The sequence below is a fragment of the Salvelinus fontinalis genome, chromosome 7 (genome assembly GCF_029448725.1).
Source record: "Salvelinus fontinalis isolate EN_2023a chromosome 7, ASM2944872v1, whole genome shotgun sequence".
Taxonomy (NCBI): domain Eukaryota; kingdom Metazoa; phylum Chordata; class Actinopteri; order Salmoniformes; family Salmonidae; genus Salvelinus; species Salvelinus fontinalis.
Window position 1 is genome coordinate 58,610,331 of NC_074671.1, and position 15,005 is coordinate 58,625,335.

The 15,005-nt window shown below is 43.8% G+C and overlaps 1 protein-coding gene across 1 annotated transcript; it reads right to left on the bottom strand.

Annotated features, from left to right (window-relative positions):
- Positions 1–439: 439 nt before the first annotated feature.
- LOC129859881 (leucine-rich repeat-containing protein 3-like) lies at positions 440–5,348 on the bottom strand. The gene is made up of 2 exons (XM_055930104.1): positions 5,236–5,348; positions 440–2,357 (listed from the first exon to the last, which is right to left on the bottom strand). The coding sequence occupies exon 2, from the start codon at positions 2,034–2,036 to the stop codon at positions 1,236–1,238; it is 801 nt and encodes a 266-aa protein (XP_055786079.1). The 5' UTR covers positions 2,037–2,357; positions 5,236–5,348; the 3' UTR covers positions 440–1,235.
- Positions 5,349–15,005: the final 9,657 nt, after the last annotated feature.

Consider the following 15,005-nt stretch of genomic DNA (forward strand, 5'->3'; position numbering starts at 1 on the left):
ACCATACGTCGGGACTACCGGCCGTGGTGACTCCTTGCTGCCCCCAGTCCGCCTGGCCTTGCTGCTATTCCAGTTTCAACTCTTCTGCCTGCGGTTATGGAACCCCTACCTGTCCCAGACCTGCTGTTTTCAACTCTTAATGATCGGCTATGAAAAGCCAACTGAGATTTATTCCTGATTATTATTTGACCATGCTTGTCATTTATGAACATTTTGAAAATCTTGGCTCTCTAATTTTCTCCTTCTCTCTTTCTTTCTCTCGGAGGACCTGGGCCCTAGGACCATGCGTCGGGACTGCCGCCCGTGGTGACTCCTTGCTGTCCCCAGTCCGCCTGGCCTTGCTGCTATTCCAGTTTCAGCTGTTCTGCCTGCGGTTATGGAACCGCCACCTGTCCCAGACCTGTTGTTTTTCAACTCTTAATGATCAGCTATGAAAAGCCAACTGAAAATTATTCATGATTATTATTTGACCATGCTTGTCACTTATGAACATTTTTGAACATCTTGGCATAGTTCTGTTATAATCTCCACCCGGCACAGCCAGAAGAGGACTGGCCACCCCTCATAGCCTGGTTCCTCTCTAGGTTTCTTCCTAGGTTTTGGCCTTTCTAGGGAGTTTTTCCTAGCCACCGTGCTTCTACACCTGCATTCTAGCTGTTTGGGGTTTTAGGCTGGGTTTCTGTACAGCACTTCGAGATATTATCTGATGTACGAAGGGCTATATAAAATAAAATTGATTGATTGATTGATTGACTAGATCAATAGTACTGTACAGCACTACAACCAATCACAACAACCAAATCAATATGGAGACACTCTCACAGACTTATACAATATATTTCTCATTATATCCTACTGTTGGGAAAACATATGACAATGAGAAATAGAGGTCATGTTTCTTCCCAATAAACAATAAATACTGTAAAATAAAAATGATAACAGTCGACAAAAAAGTAGGTCGGAATTGAGTCAGAAATCTCAAAAGGTATTGACCCCATGACTTCATAAACAGTCGACACAAAAAGGGGCACGTTGACTGGACTAACAAACCCGAGGCCCACTGCGAGCCGGTCAGGCACGTGCAGATGGGCAGGTGCAGTCCAGTGGCTCATCCAGAGGCCTGTCTTCACATTAAAAACAGTTACATACACCTTGCAAGTTTGCCACTGTGTGAACTATCCCATGGACATGTAAGAACCCCCACCGCTGTCACTGCCACCACACATAGCCCACTGCTAGAGCACAGTGCTGGCTGTGTCAAAGTCCTTGCTGATCTGGGAGGAGCTTGGTAGAGACTTGAGGTACTCCATGTGTCTCCTCGCGTCCTCCTGGTTGTGCCTGACGTAGTAGATGACGTAGGCGATCACCATGGCGAACCAGCAGAACATGGTCACGAACATGGCCACGTCGGTGGTCTTGTGGTGGAAGTTACAGAAGTTGATGCCAGAGTCCAGGACCTGAATGACGGGCCGGCCGGCGTACTCGTCCTGGACAGAGGTGTGGCAGCTCACCTCGTTGACCGTCTCAGGGTCCAGCCTCAGCTCCCTCAGTACCTCCTGGAGGGAACACTCGCAGTGCCAGGGGTTGTTGGAGAGTCTTATACGGGCACTCAGCTTGGTGAAGGCCTCCTTGGGGACGCTGCGGAGCTGGTTGTTTGAGAGGTCCAGGGAGCGGAGTCCCTCGGAGACCCCCAGGAAGGCCCCTGCGTCGATACTCTCGATGTGGTTATGCGACAGGTCCAGTTCCTTGAGGCGGCGGAGGTCAATGAAGGCCTGGTTGGGGATGTGGCTGATCCGGTTGGACGAGAGCAGGAGGGTGACGGTGTCTTTCGGTAGGTCCGGGGGGATCTGGTCAAGGCTCCGGGAGACGCACTGCACCACCACGCCGTTCCTCTCCGAGCAGTGGCAGCTCTTGGGGCACGGTGTCGCCATGACAACCATGAGGGCCGCCACGAGACACAACGTCCTCACGGGGGAAGTGGAGAAACAGAAAGAAGAAGGGAACAGGGCTTGCCAACGTGGCTGAGGAGGCCCCATTAGCTCAGCCGGTAAAAGACCTGACTATCCCTGCGGTTCTTGAACAGGTTTCAATGATTATTGATGGTACACAGCAGCTACTCATATACATATCATTTGATCCTGTACCAGCTTAATAACCCTCTATCTTCATCCCCATATCCATCCATTGGAGTCCAGTGAAGTGACTGTAGAGTTTGACCAAAGACAGTCCGGAGGAAAACAAAAGATGGGTTCCAACTAGACAGAAGAGGAAAGGAGTGGGCATATCATTTCAATCCAGACATACTGTAGCACAAGTTTCAGGACAGCCTATCACTCAGTCCTCTGAAGGCAAGGGATCTAAAAGAGAGAGAGAGAGAGAGAGAGATTAAAAGAGAGAAACAGGCCATGGCTATTTCTTTAATGATCCATTTAGTGGGAAATCGTTTTTGTTGTAAGTCTGTGAAGTCCTGGGAAGATGAACATAACAAAGCATGTTTGAGCTGTAGTAGTGAGACAAGCCAGTGTTTGAGATGTAGTAGCGAGACAAGCCAGTGTTTGAGATGTAGTAGCGAGACAAGCCAGTGTTTGAGATGTAGTAGTGAAACAAGCCAGTGTTTGAGATGTAGTAGCGAGACAAGCCAGTGTTTGAGATGTAACAGTGAGACAAGCCAGTGTTTGAGATGTAACAGTGAGACAAGCCAGTGTTTGAGATGTAGTAGTGAGACAAGCCAGTGTTTGAGATGTAGTAGTGAAACAAGCCAGTGTTTGAGATGTAGTAGTGAAACAAGCCAGTGTTTGAGATGTAGTAGTGAAACAAGCCAGTGTTTGAGATGTAGTAGTGAAACAAGCCAGTGTTTGAGATGTAGTAGTGAAACAAGCCAGTGTTTGAGATGTAGTAGTGAAACAAGCCAGTGTTTGAGATGTAGTAGTGAGACAAGCCAGTGTTTGAGATGTAGTAGTGAGAGAAGCCAGTGTTTGCGATGTAGTAGTGAGACAAGCCAGTGTTTGAGATGTAGTAGTGAGACAAGCCAGTGTTTGAGATGTAGTAGTGAAACAAGCCAGTGTTTGAGATGTAGTAGTGAGAGAAGCCAGTGTTTGAGATGCAGTAGTGAGAGAAGCCAGTGTTTGAGATGTAATAGTGAGAGAAGCCAGTGTTTGAGCTGTAGTAGTGAGAGAAGCCAGTATTTGAGCTGTAGTAGTGAGAGAAGCCAGTGTTTGAGATGTAGTAGTGAAACAAGCCAGTGTTTGAGATGTAGTAGTGAGACAAGCCAGTGTTTGAGATGTAGTAGTGAAACAAGCCAGTGTTTGAGATGTAGTAGTGAAACAAGCCAGTGTTTGAGATGTAGTAGTGAGAGAAGCCAGTGTTTGAGATGTAGTAGTGAGACAAGCCAGTGTTTGAGATGTAGTAGTGAGACAAGCCAGTGTTTGAGATGTAGTAGTGAAACAAGCCAGTGTTTGAGATGTAGTAGTGAGAGAAGCCAGTGTTTGAGATGTAGTAGTGAGACAAGCCAGTGTTTGAGATGTAGTAGTGAAACAAGCCAGTGTTTGAGATGTAGTAGTGAGACAAGCCAGTGTTTGAGATGTAGTAGTGAAACAAGCCAGTGTTTGAGATGTAGTAGTGAAACAAGCCAGTGTTTGAGATGTAGTAGTGAGACAAGCCAGTGTTTGAGATGTAGTAGTGAAACAAGCCAGTGTTTGAGATGTAGTAGTGAGACAAGCCAGTGTTTGAGATGTAGTAGTAAGACAAGCCAGTGTTTGAGATGTAGTAGTAAGACAAGCCAGTGCTTATATCTTCAGTGATTCCATCTGGTAGAAATCATATCTGTTGATTTCTTGATGCACAAAGGCTTTGAAAATCAGTACATTGAAAAAGCGTCCTTTAAAAAAAAAACTTCATCAATGACACTATGCCAAACAAAAAACTATTTAGATCTGTTAAAAATAGGTATTGATAATGCATTAAGGGGAAATATTGTTTATCCAATTTGACCACCAATTCTCCAAACCAAAAAAATAACTACACAACAATGTGGTCTATTTGAATTTGATTGATACTGTACTGTATGGTGTGCGCCTGTTCTCCCATTTCTTACAGTGCTGAACGCAAAGAGAGTATCTCCAGCCTCCAGTCCCTTGCCCTGACAGTATAAATAGAAAAGATACATTACCCTAGTAATAATAGAATTGCTCTGATAGTTCCAGGTGGTTACTCCCAATTCCGGACCATGGAGATTCACAGCAGCAAGCCTACTGGAAAACTCTTGAGGAACGTTCCCAGAATAATTGAAATCATTGAGGAATTTTCCCCTGTGATTTGTTTTCTATTGAACACTTTTACATAAACCAAACAGAAACTGTGACTCAACATTCCCTTTCATTTAATTAATATTTGCTGACAACATTCCTGAGACAGAGACTTTTTGCATTCTCCAAATGTTTGCGCAGCATTCATTCATGTCGAAGGTGGTTTATAACCTCACATCAAGCTCAAGGGAAACCATAGCATTCAGCCAACATGTCCTGCTCTCCGTCTGCCTGTTTCAAATCCATAAATCCTCACAGGTCTACCACCACATTATTAGCTAGACACCACAGCTTCCTTTAGCCACAGTTAGCCCACATGTTCGACTGAAACCAAAACATCAAACAGTATATAGCCTGTGATCACCCGCGGACAGAGGGTCTGCTTTGTCTCTGTAACCCAGGGCGACACAAAAACCTACATGTTAGATTTATCCTTCTCGTGACATACAATACTTCCATAGGTACAATTAGGCTACCAGTGGTCCGCAAGCAGCAAAACATATGCAGTTTTAACAAGGCGACTCACTTTTCAGAACGCATGGGGTCTTTCAGGTGGAGAAAGTACGTTCTTATTTTTCTTTCTGAATCGTCTCATGCATGGTAGAGGCACTGTTTTATTAGTGTCACTGTTATTAATATAGTCTAATGGTCATCATTAAGGTGGTGGTGGTGATAATGATGATGATGATGAAGAACCGGAGGTAGTATAATTTATTTCAAGTTTTATTGTTACATGCACAAGAACAATGAAATGGTTAACTTGCGAGCTTAATTTCCCATTCAACTCAATTGATGATTTCTGTAGTCTAAAAAGTAATAGGAATGTACTTTTGAATGACCTAAAAAGACGTATAAAAATATCAAAAAATACTAATCTTCAATAATATCGACCTTTTATAAATAATATCGAACTGTCTATAGCACTACTTACCTGGTCTTTTTCTCCCGACTTGTTTTCAGAATGAGAGTATGGTCCAGTCAGGGCTATACCGTTGCTTCATCGACGTAAAGTAAAATGTAAACCAACAAACGAATCAGTATCGACTGGAGAGTGACGGAACATAGAATGAGCGCAGTAGGTATAACTCACTTCGCCAGCGCCCCGCCTCCACTTGTTGCTGTCATAATAAAAGGTACTATAAAGTTGCTTCTCCTCTACGCTACACTGTATGTGTGTACTGTTTGCCTCAAGACTTCCCGAACCTCGTTAAGTTTGCGCGCGCACGTATTGGACAGTTTGGATCCATTTGGGACCTCCTTCACTTGCTTTCTTTGCGTTATATTGGGGTGTCTCTCCCAGTTCATCGTAAATCATCCCTGCAATATTTTTGAATACTTTTGCAAATGCGTGACACAACTGTGGGAAACACTCGAGTCAACATGGGCCAGCATCCTAGTTGAACGCTTTCGACACCTTGTAGAGTCCATTCCCTTACGAATTGAGTCTGTTCTGAGGGCAAAAGGGGTGCAACTCAATATTAGGAAGGTGTTCCTAATGTTTTGTCCACTCAGTGTATATGGAATGCATTACTTAGAGCCACCCCATTCAGAAATATCCAATGAAAGTGAGGACTTTCAACGTGAAGTCTGTATAGACATTCTACCATAGGGAGATGTCAAGCACATCACTCTGTTAAATATGAATTTGCTTGAACTAAATTACTCAGTAGTCATCTCCTGGAAACGATTGCAAGTGCTGTCCATCTTGAGGACTGAAATGAGAGGACTGTCTAGAAAGCCACAATTTCCTCAATTCAATTCAATTGAAACCATCAAAAATGGCAACATCTGATCTAGTTCATGGTTGCAGATAATAGAACCTGTCTCATGAGATAAACAGAGAAATGACAGGTTTTGATATTGTCATTCTCCCTCTGATAGCCTACTTCTATAGACTGATCACTACAACACAGATGCCAGTGCCACTACAGGCAGTGGAGTTGTCTTTACTCAGTCTTGTTCTGCCAACCAATTATCAATGTTTTTGTCCACGAGGCAGAGCTGCCCTCAGAACAAGATTAAATAAGTTTAACTCCAATTGGCAAGAATTACTTTACTTCTACTGCTATGAACTCTTACTTTAGCCACCAAAACTAAGTTACAGCACTATGGCTGCTACCACTGCAGACTGCAGCTTGCTGTCACTCCTCTCCTCAGCCTCCTCAGTCACCCCTAGCTGATTGTTTGTGCACTGTGCCACCAGGTGTCATCCCTCATATGCCAGACTAGTTCTTCTCGTTGACTGAAGGGTTCCACACCCAGGGTGTCACATCCATCTCTCTCTCTCTCTCTCTCTCTCTCTCTCTCTCTCTCTCTCTCTCTCTCTCTCTCTCTCTCTCTCTCTCTCTCTGAAATCACTGAGAGGAAATCAAAATGTGCAAGGCAAGGTATCCAATAATGCCAAATGTGCACCTAAATTTAAAAGGCATGAGATTCTGCAATTTAAACAAGATTGGCAGACCCTTATTCTATTGCAGGGCCTTGGGACCGCATCAAAATTCTTCAGCGAATTTGAATGGATTCAACTTTTCTTCCCCTTAAGGGTTTGGATAGATTTATGGCTGGTTGTAATGATATTAGACTTGGTGGAAGCTGGCTCTTTAAACATGTAGAGTTGAATTATTATGCCAGACATCAATAATGATTAAATTACTTTAAAAGACCCTGCTTCACCTTTGTCCCAGCTGGCCCCTTTGGCTGATGGATATTGATGAGAATCCATGACTTGGGAGAAAGAGACCCACTCATGATATTATAGAATGTATTGTAAGTGTGTTTTTACTATCATAAAGACGTTCTTTTAATGTTCAAACTCTGTTCTGATATTTTACAGTCTATTATCAAATGGAAATGTATTAAAAGTATAGTGCTGAGACTGAAAATGTTGACCATATAGTCATTGTGATATACCAACCTAAAGCAGTGCTGTAAACAGCCCCCACTAAGAACTTGTCGAGGACTTCTAAGACTTGTCCCTATGTATTGGACTTATCTCCTGGTAAAGTGCTTGTAGTACAAAAAACGTTGCATCAAGGAACACAATGCCTATCCATAGCCTCTGTAATCCTCTTTAAGCCGCTCCACTTCTTATCATGTTTTACTCATATCACCTCAAGCAGAGGTGACGAGGGATTCAATTTGGAAAGTTTGCTACCTGAGCTTTGGTAATAGCACTTCATAGAACCCCCCCCCCCCCCCCCCTCTGTCCATTCCTCACATTCTATTTAGTGTGATGGAATATAATACCTCAGCCACAGAGTCTAGAACAGAGGAGGGAGGGAGGGAGGGAGGTTGATAACGGCTGATGATTGCTTTAGATTCAGTTTAGCAATCATTCTCTCTCTCTCTACCTCTCCCTCGCTCACTCTCCCTCTCTACCTCTCCCTCGCTCACTCTTCCTCTCTACCTCTCCCTCTCTACCTCTCCCTCTCTACCTCTCCCTCGCTCACTCTCCCTCTCTACCTCTCCCTCGCTCACTCTCCCTCTCTACCTCTCCCTCGCTCACTCTTCCTCTCTACCTCTCCCTCTCTACCTCTCCCTCTCTACCTCTCCCTCGCTCACTCTCCCTCTCTACCTCTCCCTCACTCACTCTCTACCTCTACCTCTCCCTCGCTCACTCTTCCTCTCTACCTCTCCCTCTCTACCTCTCCATCTCTACCTCTCCCTCACTCACTCTCCCTCTCTACCTCTCCCTCGCTCACTCTCCCTCTCTACCTCTCCCTCGCTCACTCTTCCTCTCTACCTCTCCCTCTCTACCTCTCCATCTCTACCTCTCTCTCGCTCACTCTCCCTCTCTACCTCTCCCTCGCTCACTCTCCCTCTCTACCTCTCCCTCGCTCACTCTTCCTCTCTACCTCTCCCTCTCTACCTCTCCCTCTCTACCTCTCCCTCGCTCACTCTCCCTCTCTACCTCTCCCTCGCTCACTCTCCCTCTCTACCTCTCCCTCGCTCACTCTTCCTCTCTACCTCTCCCTCTCTACCTCTCCCTCTCTACCTCTCCCTCGCTCACTCTCCCTCTCTACCTCTCCCTCGCTCACTCTTCCTCTCTACCTCTCCCTCTCTACCTCTCCCTCTCTACCTCTCCCTCGCTCACTCTCCCTCTCTACCTCATTCTCACTCACTCTCCCTCTCTACCTCTCCCTCGCTCACTCTCCCTCTCTACCTCTCCCTCGCTCACCCTCCCTCTCTACCTCTCCCTCACTCACTCTTCCTCTCTCCCCCTATAACGGCCTTAGGAAGCTAAGGAGCACACCTTAAATATGAAACAGACATCAGATCAGTCGAGCTGCTCAGTGGCGACCCGTCATTCAGGGCAGGTGAGCCCCACCTGTTTAGCATTGACATTAATTAATGTCACATATACTTTTACAAGCAATGTAAAAAAATATATATATTGAGTTGATAAAGCCACATACAAACATGGTTTCTTTCCTGAGTAGGGCAGCTCCAAAATACAGGTGTTTCAGCCTAGCTCAGTGCTTTCTGTGGTGGAGGGGCAGCCAGCAGGATATACAGACGTAGGCGTGATTGGCTCAGTGTTCTGTCACTCATGGGGGCACTACGTCACTGCAGAATCTACAGGGAGAGCTAGGCAGTTCAAGCCCCCTTGGGTGCTGCCAAAGACTTACATTAGAAGTGCCCATCCGAGGCGGTTCAAGGTCATTGGCCACAGATAAAATGATGTCAAATCACATTATATCTACCGTAGCCTTGATTGGACTGATCATGTTACTTTCAAAATCTTAGCTAGCAAGCTAGACAAGCAGTCATCATCATGAATCACGTCGACAATCTACTGGCAAATCTTCTTCCAACCTTGTCATATGAAGATGAATTATAGATAAACCATATCAGTGCTCATCGGCCATTGGACATAAACATTACACAACAAGTTGGAAATCGCAAATTCAACAATGAGTGATTTAGAAGGAATCAGGGGCTAACTGCAAGCGTTGCAAAGCAATCACTATTTTTCTTTCCCTGCCTGCTATTCGGTGGAGAGGGTGTGTGGTCCAAGTCTGGGTTTAAGGATTTAAAACACCTATCTGAAATGGTATCTTTTTCAAGCTTAAAAAGATAAACATTCACTCACAATAACATGGTCCAGAAAATCTTGAATACATTGACCATGCTGTCAATCCAGCATGACTTCTGGCGTGTTTAAAACAACTGGAAACTCGTAACTGGGAAATCGCAGACTTCAGTTTGTTCACGACAACTGGGAACTCTGAAAAAAATGAATTACCTCAGATTGGGAAAATAAGATTTGTCTGGTCATCCAACTCGGATTTCCAAGTGGAGAACTCAGGCCTCTTTCTAGAGCTCCTACCTGAAGATCACTGAAGTCATGATTCAACTTTTTTTTTTCAAGTTCCCAGTTGTATTGAAAGCATATTTGATGACAAAATTTTCCCACAAGAAGGACCACCAAGCTACCTTCTTGTTCAAGTGAGCACAGCACAACAATGGTGAGTCCAAAAATGTCTTGTATGCTGCTGCATATATTACCTCATGTGCTTTTCTTCACGAGGAGGGGATACTATATAATGTTGTTGGGTCTGTAACAATGTCAAAGTTTCTTCATATTCAAATGTTTGTTTTCAATAAGAAATTCAGTACTAGGTCCATGTAATTCCAGTTGATATGGCAAAGGTTGTTTTGTTTGCGCAATGCGCTGTCTGTGAGTCGGTATATTGTCTTTAAAAGTGGATCCTCGTGATTGTATTTTCCTTTCTTTTTTAGACCACATAGGCCTAATACAATACTTCAAATGGTAGGCTAACCACCTCTCTCTCTCTCTCTCTCTCTCTCTCTCTCTCTCTCTCTCTCTCTCTCTCTCTCTCTCTCTCTCTCTCTCTCTCTCTCTCTCTCTCTCTCTCTCACTCTCTCTCTCTGTCTCTCTCTCTCTCTCTCTCTCTGTCTCTCTCTCTCTCTCTCTCTCTCTCTCTCTCTCTCTCTCTCTCTCTCTCTCTCTCTCTCTCTCTGTCTCTCTCTCTCTGTCTCTCTCTCTCTCTCTCTCTCTCTGTCTCTCTCTCTCTCTGTCTCTCTCTCTGTCTCTCTCTCTCTCTCTCTCTCTCTGGTGACTTAAAGAAGAGTAAAGTTAAGGCCTCAACATCTTGCTGAATTTATCTGAACTAATATCTATCTGAATTTCTGTCGGTGTCCATTTTGAAAGAGCTGAAGGAATATGTCTACCTCGTCGCAGCTCGTTTGCTTGCAGTTGCTTATACTTAGAGCTGTGTGATATAAGAACAAACATTGTGAATCTACTGAACATAAATGTAATAATGTTTGAACTCATGTTGGCGTTCGTCATTATTGAAAGACAATGCGGTTCTTATTGACTTACACAAATCCACAAGGATTCATTAGAAACCAAATTTGTTTAAGCAAGTCAGCCATATCAGCTATGGTTTTAAAAAGTCAGTAAATGAGGCTGAATGAACTGTTGCGCTGCCAGACTCCACTGATAGCCAGGTGTAGCAGTGGTAAGGATTCACTCCATGGTGCTGAAAGGAAAGCCCCGTGTCGGGACATCTTTATGTAGGCCCTAACAGTTTGTGGGCACCGTTTGTCACCGTTATAGTGCAATGAATGTATTGTTTAGTGATGTGTTGTTGCTTTGTTGGGATGTATCTGCCGATTTTAGATTTACATGCTAAAATCGCCACTGGAGCTGCAAGGAGAAGGAGAGAGTCTCTGACTGACAGTGGCTGCTGGAGCAAACAGAGGATGGACCAATAGAAGGACTGTGGATATTAGGCTTGAACAATAAAGAGTCTAATTTTCTTCTGGGGTCAACCCATTTAGTTTTCAATACACCGGTGATTACTGTATTCTTCCTGCATTCACTCCTCAGTAAGCTATTTACAGGAGTCTGTTGAACAGCGGGAGTGATTTTCCTGCCTTTCTCTCTGGGTTTTCTTCTTCAAGCATGACTGTGATGAGAAAAAGACAGAGAGTGGTCAAACTCCCTATAGGAAGGCCCATTTTTATGTCCTATAATTAAGCTTCATTGACAATCTTTCAGTCAGAGTGTACTCATCTGAAAGCATACAAACATGCATATTGCACCTCACACACACACACACACACACGCACACACACACAGCTGTACATACACACATGCACACACACACACACAAACAAAATGTGTGTTGTTAACGAAGGCTGTTGCAGAGAGAAAAATAGCTACAAGGTGTGCTCATGAGATATCATCATATTATATTCAATATTCATCAAATGGGCTCGCTCTGCAAATGGACGTTCCAGAGCCATTAGACTACTGTGAGGCGCAGTCAACAATTCTTCACTATGCCCAATCAGTCATCGGTTGTTAGAGTTTTATCTTGACGGTTTACTCCTAAAGCCTTTATTTGTCTTTGAGGAGTGTAATGCATATAGCTGTGAAACAATAGAAGATGTTCTATTTAAAGTTATACTCATATTGTCCTTGACAACTGACTGTGAGGGGACACCACAGACTGTAGCCTGTAATGGAATTGCTTCATACTGCACCCTGGGAAAGAACAGAGTCATAACATTCTTATTCTTTCACAAGCCAATCAAAAGATACCTGCGTCAAAAACAATCTCAACATACCCCTTCTCTCCCATAATCAGGAATCATGATCATCTACAAACTCTGCATCTGTCTACCTCACATGAGTCTGAAAATACATTTATCGTCATTTAAAATGTCATAGTTTCTTAAGCATCTATAAATCTATATAAACTCTCAATTTCCGTACAGTGGATTGGCTAAGCTCTGAGAGGACAGAGAGAGACTTGGTGACTTTGAGTATCCTACTGCAGTTCACTGGCTGCCTGGCACCAACAGTAATGATATGTCCCATAGAGAGAGAGCCCCAGGTACAGTGCAGAGGTCTCTCTCCTGGTCCATCTCCTCTAGTAGTCCTCTGGTGTCAAGTTGGACATGAGCCAGAGAGGGCCTGCCTAATGCGAGAGGGACGGGGGAGGAGAGAGGAGTGAGGGAGTGAGAGAGAGACAGAGAGAGAGAGCGAGAGCGAGAGAGAGAGAGAGCAGGCAAGGAATGGAGGTGGATGAGCTATGGTTGAGTGAGCATAGTACAGAAAATGAGAGTGAGAGAAATAGAGAAGGAGAAAAAGGGCGAGAGAGACAAAGCTAGGAGAGAGGAGTGATTTGGATGTGGTATAGGAAAGGAAGACAGAGAGATGAGAGGTTAGTTATAGGTCTGGTAGTGGTGGGTGGTAGAGCAGGGGTGGACACTGACTGGACAATGGGTGCCTGCATTGAATAAGACGCCAATCACCTCCTGAAAGTTGATTGATCTTCAGTGAGACCACCTTGCCTGGACCCTGCCTGGACGTGCTTCCCTGAACACCTGATCATTTGTCTGGGTCGAAGACACCCTTAACCCCCCCTCCATTCTATGTTTTCCACCACGCTCAGAGCACAAACCTTTCCTCCCTCGGTCAACACCCACTCATAAAGTCAATGCATCGCTGTGTGTTTTCACTGATTGTACAAGAGAAGGTGTCCCTCCTGTTATGATGAGAGGATTGGGACATGGTAAAGATATATCCAAGGGCTTTGTGTAAGATCCATTCCATAGACTTCCACTGGGATTCATTTCCTTGCCTTGATCACGTGGATGGAAGCCAGGGCTAGATGTCCAGGGCATCCTGTAGAACAGTGTCCTGGACTGTGAGTGGGACTGAGGGATGATAGCCAAGACTCTTGTGTGGAAAACTCATTTCTATCCTGCTTTTGAATATTGTGTTAGATCGTTTACAGTCAAAAAGCTTCAACTTAGCAAGGCAGTTCCTGTTCTCCCTGTTACCCTGCCAACCCAAGTCAAGGACAAAAAAGTTGGAACACAGGAAATGTAATTAATTCACCACTTCCAGCAGCATACCACCCTGCATACCACTGCTGGCTTGCTTCTGAAGCTAAGCAGGGTTGGTCCTGGTCAGTCCCTGGATGGGAGACCAGATGCTGCTGGAAGTGGTGTTGGAGGGCCAGTAGGAGGCACTCTTTCCTCTGGTCTAAAAAAAAATATCCCAATGCCCCAGGGCAGTGATTGGGGACACTGCCCTGTGTAGGGTGCCGTCTTTCGGATGGGACGTTAAACGGGTGTCCTGACTCTCTGAGGTCATTAAAGATCCCATGGCACTTATCGTAAGAGTAGGGGTGTTAACCCCGGTGTCCTGGCTATAATTCCCAATCTGGCCCTCAAACCATCATGGTCACCTAATAATCCCCAGTTTACAATTGACTCATTCATCCCCCTCCTCTCCCCTGTAACTATTCCCCAGGTCGTTGCTGCAAATGAGAATGTGTTCTCAGTCAACTTACCTGGTAAAATAATGGTAAAATAAAAAAATAAATAAAAAGTGTGGACGATCACTGAGACCTTTCCTCAATGCTTGGTTTGCCAATGACACAGGGTATATGGAGAGTCCATTCATTATACCACACGTGTCAAACTCATTCCACAGAGGACTGAGTGTCTGCGTGTTTCCACTCCTCCCTTGTCCTTAATTGATGAGTTAAGACCACTAATTAGTAAATAACTCCCCTCACCTGGTTGTCTAGGTCTTAATTGAAAGGAAAAAACAAAAACCTGCAGACACAACCCTTCATGGAATGAGTTTGATACCCCTGCTTTAGACGTTAATATAGAGCCTTGGCATGCAGACGGTGTATTCTCTCCAGGCATCTGTCACCTGGCCCTCTATCCCTGTGCAACTGTCCTCTTTTATATGACACTCATCTCACACCCATTAAGCTTATAGACATATTAAAATATCCCTATTACTGTAATACTATTACTGTAAAACCCAAAGGAATGAAGTCATGATGGACTACTGTCCTCTATCCTTGTCTGTCATTGGAGCCAGAGACAAAGACCCTTGATTGACCCCAGGAAGAGTAGGTGCTGATTTAGCAACAGCTAATGGGGATCCTAATAAAATACTACAATTGTCTTGTTACACAGGTATAAAGGCAACTTAAGGTACATTTCTACTGTTTTTCTGATATATTTGACTTGTAATGATGTCCAAAGAAATAATCAATTAACCTCAACTTCTGACATACTGCAGTGATGTAAAGTACTTAAGTAAATATACTTTGAAGTACTACTTATGTAGTTTTTTTTGGTTTTGTTATTTGTTATCTATCTTACTATTTTTATTTTTGACAACTTTTACTTTTACTCCACTACATTCCTAAAGAAAATAATGTATTTTTTACTCCATACATTTTCCCTGACACACTAAAGTACTCATTTTGAATAGTTGGCGGGACAGAAACATGGTCCAATTCACACACTTATCAAGACAACATCCCTGGTCATCCCTACTACCTGATCTGGAGGACTCACTAAACACAAATGCTTTGTTTGTAAAGGATGTCTGAGTGTTGAAGTGTCCCCCTGGCTATCTGTAAAAAAAAATTACAAAGAAAATTGTTCCGTCTGGTTCGCTTAATATAAGGAATTTGAAATGATTTATACTTTTACTTTTGATACTTAAGTACATTTTATAAATTACATTTACTTTTGATACTTCAGTTTTTTTAAACCAAATACTTTTAGACTTTTACTCAAGTAGTATTTTACTGGGTGATTTTCACTTTTATTTGAGTCATTTTCTATGAAGGTATCTTTACTTTTACTCAAGTATGTCAATTGGGTGCTTTTTGCACCACTGACATA

What these genes read in the sequence shown, in the direction of transcription:
- LOC129859881 (XM_055930104.1), bottom strand. Translation starts at nt 2,036, where the DNA reads ATGGGGCCTCCTCAGCCACGTTGGCAAGCCCTGTTCCCTTCTTCTTTC.